Source organism: Coregonus clupeaformis, unplaced genomic scaffold, assembly GCF_020615455.1.
Source record: "Coregonus clupeaformis isolate EN_2021a unplaced genomic scaffold, ASM2061545v1 scaf0009, whole genome shotgun sequence".
In the NCBI taxonomy this organism is placed as follows: domain Eukaryota; kingdom Metazoa; phylum Chordata; class Actinopteri; order Salmoniformes; family Salmonidae; genus Coregonus; species Coregonus clupeaformis.
Genome location: NW_025533464.1, coordinates 566,333 through 584,259, shown reverse-complemented (window position 1 = coordinate 584,259; position 17,927 = coordinate 566,333). Strand labels below are relative to the sequence as shown.

At 43.4% G+C, this 17,927-nt stretch overlaps 2 protein-coding genes across 3 annotated transcripts in view; one reads left to right on the top strand and one right to left on the bottom strand.

Moving 5' to 3' along the window:
• The first annotated feature begins 1,359 nt into the window (after positions 1-1,359).
• Positions 1,360-17,213, top strand: LOC121575720 (lipase maturation factor 2). Its single transcript, XM_041889012.2, has 14 exons — positions 1,360-1,603; positions 5,540-5,805; positions 5,913-5,941; positions 8,489-8,682; positions 9,328-9,506; positions 9,802-9,940; positions 10,464-10,598; positions 12,637-12,742; positions 12,961-13,057; positions 13,319-13,501; positions 13,710-13,878; positions 14,323-14,434; positions 14,749-14,857; positions 15,177-17,213. Exons 1-14 carry the CDS (start codon positions 1,510-1,512, stop codon positions 15,498-15,500), a joined length of 2,136 nt encoding a protein of 711 aa, XP_041744946.1. The 5' UTR covers positions 1,360-1,509; the 3' UTR covers positions 15,501-17,213.
• LOC121575719 (stabilin-2) overlaps positions 17,171-17,927 on the bottom strand; it is a 37,930-nt gene continuing 37,173 nt past the window's right edge. For both annotated transcript variants that reach the window (XM_041889010.2, XM_041889011.2), the window contains exon 67: positions 17,171-17,850. In XM_041889010.2, coding sequence (XP_041744944.1) covers positions 17,788-17,850 — 63 coding nt within the window. In that variant the 3' untranslated portion in view covers positions 17,171-17,787. The remainder of the gene's footprint in view (positions 17,851-17,927) is intronic.

Genomic DNA, 17,927 nt, shown 5'->3' with positions numbered 1-17,927 from the left:
TTGACCTGGAATAACCCCGTCCTCCCTGTCTAGACAGCCAGCTGCCACGACACAACCCATAGGAAATGTCAGATTTAACCGCATTATTTATTTGAATGAAGACCCAATACAAAGATCATAATTTTTATTTTTGTGTAGGCTATGTTAAAAAAATATATAGATTTAGTTCATAGAGTTGTATAGAGGATTCTAGTGCCCAAAAGCCTGTTCTAGAATTGGCAGTGCTGTTGAGGTCTTTCCCCATTTTTAAGTAGTCAACTGAGTGGGACTTTCTATGGGTTAAGGAAGAATCACATAATTCCATCCAGGTTTTCAGGGGATCAGCCAATGAATTATACTCCTGAGAAAACATTCCAGAACTGCAGGTTGCAGCAATTCACCAACCAAGGCTTTATACCTGTTCAAACAACACACGGCCCTTTCAGTTTGTTTACCAACTCATAGAAGTAGTAGAAGAAGAAGTACATTGACTACTTCAAAATGGAGACACATGGCCTCAATAGTGGTGTCCGTGCACTCACAGAAACCATAGTTGGACAAATACAATGTTGCGATCTCTATACAACTCTATGGTTTCGTTTCAAAAGGGCGTGCGGATAAACACGTCATGTTAATTGACTGCTATTATCTCACAGAACAAAACGTATAAGATATCCTAAGCCTGTGTTAACTTCAGACCACTGTATGTGTCATAATACCTAGCGGTCAAACAAGGAAATGGTTTCAATCGTTTTTCCCCATAGGCTTACCCTGGCGTGAGGTTTTGACAACCGTGTAAATCTCTTTAGGACAAGGTGACTTTTATCAATATATTCGCCTGTGTTTACCCCCCAAAAATGAAACGCTAAATAGCTGCTAATGTGGCTATCATAAAGAACTACAAATGCCATGATGATCTGGAAGAGACTGCCGAATTGATGCAAAGTTAAGAATATCTGGATTAACTAATGTCAGCTAAATGTAGTAATTAATAAATTGGCTTAATTTCTTTAAATTGACAATTCTGTGAACTGTCTTGTACAAGTTTTAAATTGACACAATACCTGTTAGGAAAGGTGTCAGCTAGATGACGAAAGGAGCTTGCAGGGATTTGTAGTCTTGCATGATGTCTACATTTATGCTAATTACATTTTAAAATCAGAGTAAATAGATGGGAATATATTGATAAGTCACCTTGTCCGAGAGAGATTTACATGGTTATCAAAACATCACGCCAGGGTAAGCCTACAGGAAACACAGCCCTTATTTTAAGTGTTTCTAAAATTCCCTATGTGGAAAAACAATTGGAACCATTTCCCTGTTCGACTGCTAAGTTTTATGGGTATTATGCAACCTCTATTGTGGCCATGGCAAGTGAAGAAACACGCCTTCTGCACCATCCACTTAATGTTTACGTGCTGAGTGAATTGCACTGCAGCCGTTTTATTTCTTCGTGCTGTGTTGAAAGACTTATAAATAAATAATACATATTTTTATATTTATATTTAGCAGAAACGCCTAGCCGTAAACATGGGGGAAACCAGACTACCGCGTCATATGTTTTTATGGAGTATGGCAATTATTTACACGTTTTCTTTTGCATCCCTATATGTCCAGATACCAGGTAAAACAACATTTTACTTGCGCGTATTTGTTAATTGTAATCGAAGGAACCTGATAATTGGTTTGGCTGTTGATGATCATGGAAAAGCGTTCAGCTCTGCATTGTTGAATCGGGTGGATCCCACTATTTCAAAATGTTTCGCTTGTGATGGATGATGAACTAATTAACTTAGTTGCATCGGGTCGGTTAAGTACACCGGGGATTGTAAATATAAAATACTGTCAACCGAAGTAGCCTAATATGTCTTATCGGATGAAATGAACACTTTCTGAACTAGCCAGTGGGGTTGGACTGATCGGGCGAGCTAATGACAGCGAAGCTAACCCAACCCTATTTCACTACATTCATTGCCTTTGCTAAAGTGTTACAACCCATAAAACATCACTATAGCCTAGGCCTAGAAAATGAGAATGTATTTTGAGTGTATATTCAGCAGGCTATTCAGTTTCATATACTTTACATACATTTATGTGTTTGTATTTATTTATAAACAATGACGTTGCGAGGGAAATCATACAGTAATGTAGGGCAGGCTTAGCCTCGTACGAACCATCCTGATGTCGCGAGCTCACAAGTTCGTACGAGGGAGGCTAGGGGAGGTTGGCTTGATAAAGGAGAATGAGGCAGGTTGGCAGTTATGAAGGTGATGTGGCCTTGCATGCTATGGCCACGTCCTGACTGCACTGGCCAATATTGTACAGATGCCCGTTTAGATATTTGCTTGGGGCATGTAGATGTTGTCTTTACACAGTCGCTGTCGTTACCTTTTTGTAAATGTCTGTATCTGTCTGGCTATTTGAGGGTTAGGAATTCCCCAAGAATGTTGACACTGAAGCTTCCTGCAAGCGCTGAGTGCATTGGGAATAACCCGTCATCAGTCCAGTACACCAGCTTGGCTCAGACCCACATACAGTATACAGTAGATGTAACAAAATTTTTCCCCCTCTCCAAATACAAACTTGTAGTATCATCATGCTGACTTGCCATCACTGTCATTACACCACTTTTTTTTATTATATTATTATTACTTTACTTTATCATGCAGCTATCTTATTATGCCAATTGTATCCAAGGTCAAATTAGTTTTATATTGGATATTCGGTTGCTATTCGGTTTTCTCTCCTCAATAGCTCTTACACAAAGTGTGCCATGACTATGAAAATGATATATATTCAGAATCAGGGGAGGATGGACAAAAATTCCCTGTTTTTTCCCCCTATAGATTTCTTTGTTGTTTTGCTTTCCGTCTTCAATAGCTCTTTCTGTTAAAGAACAGGTTGTTGGGGTGGGAGGAGGGTGATTAATGGACGACCCATTCACTCTGGCTGCTACACCGCATGCAGTGATTAGGTCCACCTGCTAATCAACTCAGCATTTAGAACCAGAGAGTAGAAAATTGTGTGTGGTTTGTTTGTTTGTATGTCTGTCAATGATATTTCTTCTTGTAATTTATTTTTAGATTTTTTGATTTCACCTTTATTTAACCAGGTAGGCCAGTTGAGAACAAGTTCTCATTTACAACTGAGACCTGGTCAAGATAAAGCAAAGCAGTGTGATTAAAAACAACAACAACACAGAGTTACACATGGGATAAACAAAACATACAGTCAATAACACAATAGAAAATCTATATACAGTGTGTGCAAATGTAGTAAATTATGGTGGTAAAGCAAAAAATAGGCAATAGTGCAAAATATTTACAATGTAGTATTAACACTGGAGTGATATATGTGCAGAAGATGATGTGCAAATAGAGATACTGGGGTGCAAATGGGCAAAATAAATAACAATATGGGGATGAGGTAGTTGGGTGGGCTAATTACAGATAGGCTGTGTGCAGGGGCAGTGATCGGTAAGGTGCAGTAATCCTTCACAGCTCGCTCATATATTCGGTGCGGTATTGTCGTCGGCTGTTTCTGTGTGGAACGTTCCATGGATTTCACCACTACACCCTGTCGTTCTCCGCTAACATCAAAGCGGTGACCCGATCCTGCAGGTTCATGCTCTACAACATTCGCAGAGTACGACCCTACTTTACACAGAAAGCGGCACAGGTCCTAATCCAGGCACTTGTCATCTCCCGTCTGGATTACTGCAACTCGCTGTTGGCTGGGCTCCCTGCTTGTGCCATTAAACCCCTACAACTTATCAAGAACGCTGCAGCCCGTCTGGTGTTCAACCTTCCCAAGTTCTCTCATGTCACCCCACTCCTCCGCACACTCCACTGGCTTCCAGTTGAGGCTCGCATCTACTACAAGACCATGGTGCTTGCCTACAGAGCAGTGAGGGGAACGGCACCTCCTTACCTTCAGGCTCTGATCAGACCCTACACCCAAACGAGGGCACTACGTTCATCCACCTCTGGCCTGCTAGCTCCCCTACCTCTACAGAAGCACAGTTCCCGCTCAGCCCAGTCAAAGCTATTCGCTGCTCTGGCACCCCAATGGTGGAACAAGCTCCCCCACGACGCCAGGACAGCGGAGTCACTGACCACCTTCCGGAGACACTTGAAACCCTACCTCTTTAAGGAATACCTGGAATAGTATAAAGTAATCCTTCTTCACCCACCCCCCATAAAAAAAAAAAATTGGTGGTTGTCCCACTGGCTATCATAAGTTGAATTAACCAATTTGTAAGTTGCTCTGGATAAGAGTGTCTGCTAAATAATGTAAATGTATTCCAAAACTCCTGAAACCAACATCCTACGCAGGATTTCTGACTAGACTCCGTCAAATTGTAATCATACTATACTCCAGCTGATGTTGGTTTCAGGCGTTTAGGAATGTTTGTACTTTTCTTACCCCCAAAAAACAAACATGGATTTTTGTCCATCCTCCCCCGCAATAAGGCCAGAGGAGGTGTGGTATATGGCCAGTATACCACAGCTAAGGGCTGTTCTTAAGCACGACGCAATGCGGAGCGCCTGGATACAGCCATTAGCTGTGGTATATTGGCCATATGCCACAAACCCACAAGGTGCTTTCAGCCAATCAGCATTTGGGGCTCAAACCACCCAGTTTATAATATAGAATTTATAATTTTCATAGTCATGGAACGCTTTGTGTAAGAGCTATTGAAGATTGAAATCCAAAATCGTATGATAAAAAAGTGTGGACTTTTCTCCATCCACCCCTGATTTAGATAATACTATCTTCATAGTCATTGCATGCTTGGTTCAATAGCTATTGTCGAGAGAACCAAATATCCACTGAATATCCAATATAAAACAAATTTTACCTTGGTGCCAAATATGTGTATGTCCATTACTTGCAATCCACTCCATAGTCACTTTACAGACTGCCAGCAGGGGGCCTAACTGAAATATCACATCTCATTGAACGTGAATGAGTCATCATTGCACAATGTAGTGTTTGTGTTTTACTTTATTGTTCTGCTTCTAGTCCCAAATGTGAGCATACTTCCAGTTGGTCCATTAATGTGTGCCAGGTATGTGGTAGTGCCACTTCTGGTCTCTCAGCTTCACCTGTCGTCTCAAGTGTACACTAAATACACTAGATTCCAATTAACTGTAATAAAGACTAGCTGTATGCTTTCAGTCTTTCAATAACAAAGTTATGCCATGCATAATGCTACATTCCAATCAGTTGATCAGTCTTGGCTCAACCCATAAGCAATGTAATAATTCATAATATGCTGGAATACCTTTTTTTAGTGAGCTGTTGGAACTTCTAAACTCCACCCTTCTTTCACTTTGACATATTGCCTTTGACTGAATAAGCAGATAGCACAGATAAAAACAGCAGTGTCTCGTTTTCACACACGTGACCTTTGACCTATTTAGCAGGGTACCATAAACCCACTTACTGTAAGTATATAAACATGACCTCTATTTACTAACCCCATTCTCAGTAAACACAACCCCCCCCTTCCCCTCTGTTTTGTTTATCCATCCCTGCTCTTTGTCTCTGTGGCCAGGTCTCTATGGCAATGAGGGTGTCCTGCCTGTGCGCCTGGTTGAGCCCCGTGTGGACGGCTCCAGGCCAGTGTTGGAGCAGATACATGCTCACCCCTCTCTGCTGTGGCTGGGGCCCCGGCTGGGTCTGGACCTGGATGCCCAGCAGGCCATGGAGCTGCTCTGCCTGGCGGGGGCGCTCTTAGCCCTGGGAGCAGCTCTGCTGGAGCCCCTCCGAGACAGCCTGGTGTTCTTCTGCCTCTGGGCCCTCTACCTCTCCCTCTGTCAGGTCGGTGGGTGGGGGTGGTTGTATTTCTGTCGGCCATTGGTTTGGTTAGATACTGTACCGTAAATAAATGATACAGTAAATTAATCGACATCTTTATCTCTTGACAGGTGGGTCAAGACTTTCTGCGTTTTCAGTGGTAAGTGATCTGTTCTCTGACTACTCTCGTATGGGCTGAATTGATAGCGCGTAACAGGCTGCAAAGCTCTGAGACTTTGAAACTAAAAGTATTTTGTTTACTAAAGTGTTTGGGTGACATCATTTTGTTATCAGCCATGGATTTTACTGCAAGAGCATCAGTGTCAGACGAGAAACCGCTATTGGAACCATTTGCCAGTCAACTTCACTATCGACTCTTCAAAATTCTGTGTTGATTACATATTACAACCTATAGTACAGTGCACCTGTTGTCTGTCTTGAGAATAGAACGGATGTTGAAAGTGTTTATGCATATGTACCAGTCTGAGACATCATGCATATGGTTATAGGGGTAGGCATACTTTGCATTGAAGGACATCTATCACACATGTAATATGGTTTCAGAGTAATTGACTTTTAGCTAAGCTTTTAGATGTGCTAGAATTGCAACACAGTTACTTCTGATATCTAATTGTAGCAAAGCAAGATGGTGTAAGGCCAGGGCCGGCCCGCCCATTAGGCAGGATTAGGCGGCCACCTATGGCGGCAGATTGACTAGGGCAGCATTTACCGAGCTTAACTGACCAAGACGCACCTCCAACAACACATAACACCTCACATAACAATTACAATTTCTTTCAACCAGAGGCATGTGGGCTTTTTAGGTGAGCTCTGATGCCGCCCTGTGATTAGCAGTGCCCACTTTGTCAAAGGCAATGGAGCAAAATATTTTACTGGTTCATTCCCAACGCGCCTCTCCAGGGTGCTGTTGGAGAGCTGCATCCACCAACGTTCCGTCAAAAAATTATCGGACATAAATAATGTAGCAGATATAGGGTATGGTAGAAAGAGTATGCAGCCTTTTCTGTAGCCTACAGGCTGGAGATAAATGTATGACAATGTATTGAGACGGACACTTTTTACATCATGCACGTTTCTCCAATCAAATAGCTTAACGTAAATGGTGCCCAATCAAATTAAAAGGCAGGGCAGCAGGTAGCCTAGCGGTAAAGAGCATTGGGCCAGTAACCGAAAGGTCGCTGGTTCAAAGCCCAGAACCGACTAGGTGAAAGATCTGTCGGTGCCCTTGAACAAGGCACTTAACCCTAATTGCTTCTGTAAGTCACTCTGGATAAGAGCGTCTGCTAAATGACTAAGTTAAATGTAAAATGCTCTGACATGTTAGCGAACACCATATCCAAAAAACAGGACAGGTCAAAGTCAAATGGACAATATCGACAACGTGGCTACCCACAATTGCTGTCCAGGAGTTTCACCCCATGGGCTAAATTGTCATGATCAGTGGTTTCAAGTTTGTAACTGTACATTTTTGACGAACTGATCATAGCGAAAATGAAAATACTTCTCCATTTCCCACTGTGTAAATGCATTGATTCTCATTGTAAATAGGCTCAGGATAACTCCTGATAAAGTTGGGTAGCTGATATTCAGAGCTTAAATAGCCAAATTAATTAGTCACAGGAATCAGGACTAATAAAGCCAATACAACTGCCTATTTTACAAACGGTAGGCCTACCACATGGATGGGCATTCATAAAATTCTATTGTGGCTGACACTGTAGGCAACACCCCAGTAAGCACAGACAACGCCGATGTCTTTTTGACATCTTTATTTGGTGTTTTTCAAAGGTTAGGTCTACCACTTAGATGGGCATTCATAAAATTCAATTTTGGGCCACTCTGTAGGCTACACCCCAGTAAGCACGGACCGACGTCTTCTTTTGGTCCAAACATAGTCGTCTATGAATGACGTCTTTTTAACTTTCATTCAGAACCGAAAATGAACCTGATTTCAACGTCCGGAAAATATGTATTTTTCAAAGGCCGGAAAATACGTATTTTATTTAACGTCTGGTAAAGACATATTTTAGACGTCTTTTCAACGTCATTTTGCTTACTGGGACTATTCTAGTTTTGCAGGGATATAGGAGGGATTTGTTTTTTGTCTCGCCTAGGGCGGCAGAACAGCAAGGACCGGGCCTGTGTAAGGCAGTGGTTTCCACAGCAACAGCAATTGCATTGAGTGGTAAATAGATAATAAATAGTTGCCAGGTTGTGTTTTTATGAGTAGTCGGGTGTGGGTGTGTCTGAACTGTTTATAGTTAGGTGGATATCCCCTAAGGCACACCATTTGGTTCTGCATGAAGAGAATGCCAACCTACAACCAGTTTTAAGATGCACAGCTACCAGTATGTTGTTTTACCATCTCAGTGCCTCTGGCTCTAACGGCATTGATTTCCTGAAAGGCAGCGTCATTGGATTTGAAGCTCAGTGAATATTTACTGTATTCCACTGTTTTGAGCAGGAATTTAATGTAGCCTTCTGGTGCAGGAATTAAGTGAAATGTAATCTGTTGATTGTATTTGATTTAATACATTTCAACTGTAATTTCTTTGAGACCTGAGACTTTGGGTTGTTGGAGGGATTTCAGTGCCCTACACATTATAGTTATGTGAGGAGGAGATGGGATTTTTGTAAAGGAGAGTAGAATTTGATTATTAATGTCTCATTTGATTCCCTTCCATAGGGACAGTCTGCTGTTGGAGGCGGGCTTCCTGACCGTGCTCGTCGCTCCGCTCAACCTCCTGCGGTGGCGCTCGGCGTTCCGTCAGCATGACACCGTAACCTTCTGGCTGGCGCGCTGGCTCCTGTTCCGCCTCACTTTTTGCTCCGGGGTCGCCAAGCTGGCCAGCCACTGCCCCAGCTGGTGGGGACTCACTGGTGAGACGGGAGAAGCACTTATGACACACAACTGTACTGTTCAATGTAGTCTGTTGGGACATTGGGCTGAAATTGGGACTCCTGCTCCCAATGTCAGACCAGTGCAATGTCAGACCAGTGTCCCAACAGACTCCCAATGAGTTGCAGTCCCGAAGCTATGTTCAATGGTACAAGTAATAGTGATACACACTGGCCATAATCAACCAAATAAATTAGTTTTATCCTATGATTGAAGTCAAGTATGTGCTAAATCGGCTCCATTTACCGCTCAAAGCTTGAATAGTCACTATTATCTGAGTAATGATAACATTGCTCATGCTGGTAGATGTATTAATAATGACAATGAAGAAGGAAGGCATGTACTTGGCTTGCCTATGATTGTACAGTGTGCATCATGTAAGGGGTACCTCACCCACCAGCAGTATGCTCATTAGCTCCCATGATGATGATGAGGATGTTTCATGCCTGGAGCCTCACTACACATCAGTCGCAGTTCAGGAAAAGTGTCAGAGATTAGCGATTAGTAAAACGTGTGATCTCAAAAAAGGTTATGTGAGGTGCAGTGTTATGGATCAATCTTTACTCATCCATGTCTCATATCCTTCCTCCCCTCTGTCACCCCATCAACCCCCTCCCTCTCCCCAGCGGTGAACCACATGTTTGAGGCCCAGGGCATCCCCTCCCCCCTGTCCTGGTTCATCCAGCAGTTGCCAGACTGGTACCTGAAGCTGGGGACTATCGGGCTGTTGGTGACAGAGATTGCTGTGCCCCTCCTCTACTTTGCCCCCATCCGCCGCCTCAGACTGGCAGCGTTCTACACTCAGGTGTGTGTGTGGTTACACCAGCAGCTGCTAAACATGAGCGTGTCAAATGTCTGAGAAAGGATAGAACACACTGAAATATAGGCTTCCAGTTTGTTTTCAAAGTTTCCGCCTAAATCGCTATCAACTCTTGAGGTCTGGCTGAGAGAGGAGAGTTTTGATGGTGAATGAATGACATCTAACTAGACACATGTCTAAGGGATTTTGAATGTTGCAGGATTGCGACCCCACCCATGTAATTTGCATGATGCCTTTATCTAACTATACCTACCTACTTCTCTCTGTCACTGATAACTAGGCAGCGTACCAGGTGACGTTAATGTTCTTGGGGAACTATGGCTTCCTCCCCCTCCTCTCCCTGGCTCTGACTTTCTCTCTGTTGGACGACGACCATATCAGCTACTGGCTGGGCCACAGCAAGAGGAAGTATGCCAAGAGTATGACCTCACTTCTCTTCTTACGCAACCTTCACATCTCACATTTAACACCAGAGTAGACGTTCAGGCCTGCTTTCTCCCTGATACAGCATTATCCACACCCAGTATGGTATTTAATCTGGTGGAAGTTACTATAAAACACAAAGGCTGTTACAGTAATTATCAGCTTCCGTTTCTTTCTTTTCCTATTGTGCCTCTCCAGTTGGCCAACATTGACATTACACAGTGAGGGGTGCATTGCTGAGTGCATACCAGCAAAACACTGGTTCAGTTCCTATGGGTGTCCTTGAGTCTTGATGGCAGGGTTGGAAAGAGAGAGGTCTGATCTGGCAGGATGTCAGGTGTCATCCTGTTTAAACAAAATACATCATAGAAGTACTTAACATTCCTAATGTCCTAATGGGTAACCCCTTAACTTACAAAATAAATGTTTAGTAGCTGGACAAAAACAAATTATGGGCTCTGTTTGTGATACTAAAAGTACCTAACCTAATTACGTATTTGTTATTTATTTTTTTTGCAGCCTGGACCCAAACAATAATGTCATTGATGGTGTTGCTGGTTGAACTGGCTGTATTTGCTGTCATCATCTATGGAACTAAAGTGTTCTTCACACTGGCGATTGACTGGGAGACCAAGACTATGACCTCCAAAACCGGTAGGTTAACATCTATATAAAGTGCATTCGGAAAGTATTCAGACCCCTTGACTTTTTCCACATTTTGTTACGTTACAGCCTTATTCTAAAATGTATCACCCTCCTTATCAATCTACACACAATACCCCATAATGACAAAGCAAAAACATTGTATTTTTTTTGTGTGCAAATTAAAAAAATATATAAAAACTATAATATCACATTTTACATAAGTATTCAGACCCTTTACTAAGTACTTTGTTGAAGCACTTTTGGCAGCCTCGAGTCTTCTTGGGTATGACGCTACAAGCTTGGCACACCTGTATTTGGGAGTTTCTCCCATTCTTCTCTGAAGATCCTCTCAAGCTCTGTCAGGCTGGATGGGAAGTGTTGCTGCACAGCTATTTTCTGGTCTCTCCAGAGATGTTCGATCGGGTTCAAATCCGGGCTCTGGCTGGGCCAATCAAGGACATTCAGAGACTTGTCCGAAGCCACTCCTGCGTTGTCTTGGCTGTGTGCTTAGGGTCGTTGTGCTGTTGGAAGTTGATCCTTCGCCCCAGTCTGAGGTCCTGAGCGCTCTGGAGCAGGTTTTCATCAAGGATCTCTCTGTACTTTGCTCCGTTAATCTTTGCCTCGATCCTGACTTGTCTCCCAGTCCCTGCCGCTGAAAAACATCCCCACAGCATGATTCTGCCACCACCATACTTCACCATAGGGATGGTGCCAGGTTTTCTCCAGACTTGGTATTCAGGCCAAAGAGTTAAATCTTGGTTTAATCAGACCAGAGAATCTTGTTTCTCATGGTCTGAGAGTCCTTTAGGTGCCTTTTGGCAAACTACAAGCCGGTTGTCATGTGCCTTTTACTGAGGAGTGGCTTGCATCTGACCATAAAGGCCTGATTGGTGGAGTGCTGCAGAGATGGTTGTCCTTCTGGAAGGTTCTCCCATCTACACAGAGGAACTCTGGAACTGTCAGAGTGACCATTGGGTTCTTGGTCACCTCCCTGACCAAGGCCCTTCTCCCCCGATTGCTCAGTTTGGCCGGGCGGCCAGCTTTAGGACGAGTCTTGGTGGTTCCAAACTTCTTCCATTTAAGAATGATGGAGGCCACTGTGTTCTTGGGGACCTTCAATGCTGCAGAAATTGTTTTGGTACCCTTCCCCAGATCTGTGCCTCGACACATGCACTGTCAACTGTGGGACCTTACAAATACAGCCAGTGTGCCTTTCCAAATCATGTCCAATCAATTGAATTTACCTCAGGTGGACTCCAATCAAGTTGAAACATCTCAAGGATGATCAATGGAAACGGGATGTACCTGAGCTCAATTTCGAGTCTCATAGCAAAGGGTCTGAATACTTATGTAAATAAGGTATTTCTGTTTTTTTTGTTTGAATACATTTGCAAAAAATTATAAAAACCTGTTTTCGCTTTGTCATTATGGGGTATTGTGTGTAGATTGCTGAGCATTTTTATTTATCTAATACATTTTAGAATAAGGCTGTAATGTAACAAAGTGGAAAAAGTCAAGGGGTCTGATAACTTTCCGAAGACACTGTAATACTGTATACCTAGTGACTCAGTAGGTTAACATCTATATAATACTGTATACCTAGTGACTCAGTAGGTTAACATCTATATAATACTGTATACCTAGTGACCCAGTAGGTTAACATCTATATAATACTGTATACCTAGTGACTCAGTAGGTTAACATCTATATAATACTGTATACCTAGTGACCCAGTAGGTTAACATCTATATAATACTGTATACCTAGTGACCCGGTAGGTTAACATCTATATAATACTGTATACCTAGTGACCCGGTAGGTTAACATCTATATAATACTGTATACCTAGTGACTCAGTAGGTTAACATCTATATAATACTGTATACCTAGTGACCCGGTAGGTTAACATCTATATAATACTGTATACCTTGTGACCCAGTAGTGTTGCTTTGCTTTATTTTATTTCCTGTAGGATGTCAATCATTGATGATACATTATGTTAATAGTTAAGTGATTTGTTTAATGTATTATTTGTCTTTTTTTGTAGCCTTCACCCAGCAACAGTTTGGCAATTGGTTGAAGCTTGTGACAGGGCCCACTATCTGGGTAGGAGTTCTCTCTCTCACCTGGGAGGTGGTGGCAGCCATGCTGGGGTGAGTAGACCGATTTCATACTAAAACAGTATCTGGAATTAAGTTTGTGATTCAAAGATGGTGGTAATTCTTAGGGCCAGGAGTTTTTCAATAACGAAACAGATCTAGTTCCACTTTGTTGCATTTGCTGACCCCAGAACAGTGGTCTGCCCGGTGCAGTGTGAGTCATCCTTGTTTTGCGTTTAATGTCCACTGATATCTTTGTTTCCTCCCCACAGGTGTGTGTGTGTTAGAGGGTGCCTCTGGAAGCTCTGGGGTCTCATCCAATGGGCTGTCTTTGCCTCTGCTGCAGTCGCCGTGTTTGCTATCAGTGTGGTGAGTCACACCTGTCAATCACACAGGGAGCCTTCTGATTGGTTGTTAACTTGAAAATATTTTTTTATTTCATACTTGCATTCATCTACTGAGTAAAACCCATCTGATTACTCTAAGTCAGTGTTATGTGTAATAGTGAATCATTTTAATGAAGACAGCATAAATCTACCTAATTGGTCTGTTGGCGTTACTATTGATTTATTAGTTAGCACTGTTTCTAAGATTCTCTCTGATTGGTCATGGTGTTGTCCTCGTCCCCAGGTGCCCTACTCGTCCATGGAGCAGGTGTACAGCAGTAAGATCCTACCGGAGGTGAGACAGGCCTACAACCTAGTGGAGCGCTACAGACTGGTCAGTGCCTACAGCCTGGACAGCAGGATGACTGGGGTGGACGGGAGGTCAGAGGTCGTCCTAGAGGGCAGCATGGACAAGTACACCTGGAAGGTAAGAGAGTGGGGACCAAAATAATAGTTATGGATGAAAAGTTTTCAGTTCAGTTTTTTTCTCAGATTTCACAATATTAGACATGGAATGTCCTCAGTCACATTATCTTCCTCAACTACTTGACTTTTATAAAGTAACAAAATGTTATATAGTTCTGCAAAAGGTGTATCATGTGTTTCTATGCACCTTTCCCCATTGGCCCTCCTAGGAGATAGAGTTCATGTACAAGCCGGGGAACGTGGGCGTGGCCCCTCCAGTGGTGGCCCCCCACCAGCCACGGTTAGACTGGCAGATGAGCCTCGCAGCCCAGGGACTGGCCAAACAGAACCCCTGGTTTACAAGCCTAGTGCACTGCCTACTGCAGGGCAATAAGGATGGTATGTACTGCACTCTGGGAGAATGACTTCTATTTTTCAATTAAAGTATAGACCACAGACATCTTTGTTTTAATATGAGGAAAGAGCAGGTTGCATCTGGCAGACTACTTGTATTTTGGCTCTTGGTGGATGCTTTTAGGCCTGTGGTCTTATCTAGGGTCAGGTCCTCCCTGTCCATTTCATCTTATTGATTATGATCTTAAAGGCAGAACTGATCCTAGATCAGCACTCCTACTCTGAGATGCTTTATGAATACGGGCCCAGAAATCCAGTGATATGCGCCTGAAATGTAAAACAGTGTGAGTGTGCAAGATTTACTCACACCTTGTAGATCATTAACCTTCCAAAAAAGGAGAAATATTAGCAACACTCAAAGATGACCACATACCTACATGCTGTACTACATTGCTTACACATTCATCTCTATCGCTCCCTGTGGCTCAGTGGTGAGACTGATCCAGACAGACTCAGCCCAATACCCATTCAGCCAGGCCCCCCCGGTCTACCTCCGAGCCAGCCTCTACCAGTACTGGTTCACCCAGACCACACAGGACGGGTGAGCAGCCTACAACATCCATTATAGTAGTGGGTGTGCTGGGGAGAGAGTGGTAATGGGTTAATGGATTAACCCATGAATTCCTTAGACGATTCATTCATAAAATCAGTTAAGATATACAAGTGAACTTAAATATTCACTATATTAAGAAATGTTATTCACAAAATACCCACAAAATGTACATTATGGTATACTTACAGTATGCTAATCGTCAGAATTCGATACAGCCACTTGATACAGGTATTCAACTAGACACAAATGAAATCATTTTCCTATGGTACAGAGTGGTCCCTATTGGTTGTGTGCCCTGTCAGGTCTATTCCTAATGAGTGGTGGAGGAGAGACTATGCGGAGGAGTTCTATCCTGCAGTGCAGCTGGGTGACCCTACCCTGGAGGGCATGCTCAGTCAGCACGGACTCAAGGTAGCTAAGCCTTTTTGCCCAACTGGGTTACATTGTCACTTTGTATTGTGCTAATAATATCTGTACTGTGGCTTATGATGATTGCCCCTCAACTCCAGAAGTGGTGCTGTGTTGGCTATATGGAATTCACGCTCCCCTCTGCTCTTTCATCTGTCACATGACTAGCGTGTGTGTGGAGGTGGTGCATACTAGTGTGTGTGTGCTGTGTTGGTAGGCGTGCCAAATCTGATTTCTCAGACATGCATACCAACAACACTCACACTCTCTTACGTGTCTTTGTTGTGTATGTACATGTGCTTACATATTATCTTATGTGCAGGAGAAGTTCCCAATCCAGCCCAGTCCTGACTCTCCTCTGGCCCAGGCTCTGAGGCAGGTGCGGGGCCACGTTCAGACTCTACCTGGCCACCTGGTGCTCTGGTCCCTCCTGGCCACCGTCGCCACCATCTGGCTCCTCAAAACCCTTCTCTCTGGGGCCCTGGGGGGCCGAAAGGTTAAACCCACCCCAGCCGAACCCAAGGCCAAGAAGGCTAAGGACCAGCCAGCAGAGAAAAGTGCCTCGGCCTCCAGTCTCAAAGCAGAGAGGGAGAACTTTGAGGAGAGGAAACAGGATGCTGACAGGAGCTTTAAGAAGAGGAAGTGATGCGGGACTGCTGCCATGGGACTTCCTGTTACGTTCTTGTTATTGCCCCTTGTCTCGGGATGGAGGGCGGAGAGAAGGGGTGTTACTTAAATGTAAATCTCAGGTGTTTCTACAGGTACTGCCAATCCGACCAGCTCTGTGACTCAGAGACCACCACTGTGGCCTTGTATTCAGGCAGTTCTCATCTGGCTCTCACACACACGCATATACTGTACATACACAAGCAAAAACGTCTATTTTCTCTGTGCCTCCTTTCATCACCATATTCTCAGGTCCGACTATGGATGAGTCTTCAGACATGCCTACAGGTGAGTCCCTGACATTACAGTACAGTGGTGCTTTGTTATGAGCAATTTTTATGTTTTTGCTTTGCCATCTGTTCTTCAGGGAACACTTTATCTGAATACTTTATCTGAATTCTGGGAATGCATTCATACATTTTAAAGGTTGTTGTCCAACAGTTGTTTAATCTTGTGCTATGTCTTTAATATGATATTCAGGGATCCAAAGTCATGCTGGGCTGGGTGCAGTTATTGTGCAATGGTGAACCCTTTCGTGGACCGCTGAGATCAGTTTTACTGTATCAGACAGACTTTTTAATGTCAAGTTGTCGACAGTGGTTCTGTGTAATGATATCAATACCTGGGTCCTCTACCCCGACCATGAGAAACTGTATAGCGACATCGTCAAGAATACTGAAAGCTTTGTCCTGCTAAACCCTTTGCCCTTAGAACAGCAAGCCACAGATTTAACTTCAAAACCTTTTGTCGCATTATTTTGAACAGCTTTAATGCATAACTGCTCCTAAGAAATCTCTACATTCCACATCCACAACGTTCTATCTCATCAAATGTAGTTGATAAGGTGTGCTTCTGTCAATGCCAGGTATACTAACAGGTCTGCATGGGATGTGATGGAGTCTGTAGCTTGGAGCTTGAATCCCTGTTTTTACATTTGTCTGTGGGTTCAATCCTCATGCTTTTTAGTGATTGGACCCGGTTTGATTGTTCCAATAGAAACTGACACCTCTCAGAGACCAATGACCAACAGGTGGTGCTCTTTGTGTTTCTGCATTTCTTCATGACAAATGTACAGGGAGAAGTGTTCAGTGTGAAAGAGCCAGTGGCTCTCTGGTAAGGATCTCACCAATGAGGTATGGGGTTGTAGGGTCAGCTGTGTGTGGCTGTGTTGACACTCAGTAATGGTTGGAAGGCTGGTAGATGTCATGGGGGTGAATACCTGGGGTCCCCTCCTATGAAGAGTAGTAGCAGATATGGAGAAAAACTCCTGGGGGAAAAAGCGGGCACTTCGTTTTTAAATATAGTCTAACTTTTTTTCCTCCATAACCACTGCTCTTTGCTGTCTGTGAATCACAGGGGGAACCCCAAGACTTTACCCCTTCTGCTTATGTTATCACAACCTTTCAGCCAATGCCTCCTTTGTGTGGCAACTACTCAGTGGTCATGACTTACTGACCTGCAGAGTCCTCAGTGGGCAACCATGCCCCAGAGTTCAATCCTACAAACCTTATAGGCCTAATACCAGAGCCAGAATCCTTCACACTTTGCTTCATAATTTGACATTGAGAGTTGGGGTGATATGTATATTTGGCTGTGGTTAAAAATGTTATTGAGTGTGTTGGTTGGCTGAATGGAAAGATTTGCTCAAGCTTTGCTGCAAATGTTTTATCAACAGAATAAACAGACTGTTGCATCTGGTTATTGCCATTTCATACTCGTAATAAAGATTTGAAAGTGTGGGTAAAAACCTTCTTGACAGCAAATACTTGTTTTGTTAATTCATATACAAAAAAATACATCTCATTTAAAGATCGGTATAAGACTTCATTTACGCTCACGATTGTGCCACAGGTAGACTGGTAACTAGACAAGGCACTGAGAATGAGTCCATAATGAGGTTGTTTTGTGGGAGACTGAGCCCTCTGTCCTTAGGGCACTGTCCAACTGTCTCTCTCAGAGAATAGTTCAAAGATAGTAGTCTTCGGGCTCGATTCAATCTGTTTCGTGGAAGTTTAGCGCTATAGCGTGATTCCAATTTAACGGCAATGTTCACAGAGAATACATTCACGGTACATGCTGCATATGTTGCCGTAATCGGAAATTACCTTTACATTTCAATAGTGCTGAACTTCAGCGATATGGATTGAATTGAGCGTTTAATAGTCCCACAGTGCTGCCCTCCACTGGTCAACATGTGTACAACATGCAGCAGCACTCCTCCCAGCTTTACCAGAGGACAGAGGAGAGTGAGGACTGTGACGTCTCTCTCAGCAGTCCTGGAGCAGGTCATACGGGCCACCCTCTACCACCTGGTGCTTGTCCTCCTCCTCCTGTTAACACACATTCATATGTCATCTGGAGTTATGGTATCATTCCTAGAGCAAAGCGGCTACTTTTCACTTTGTAC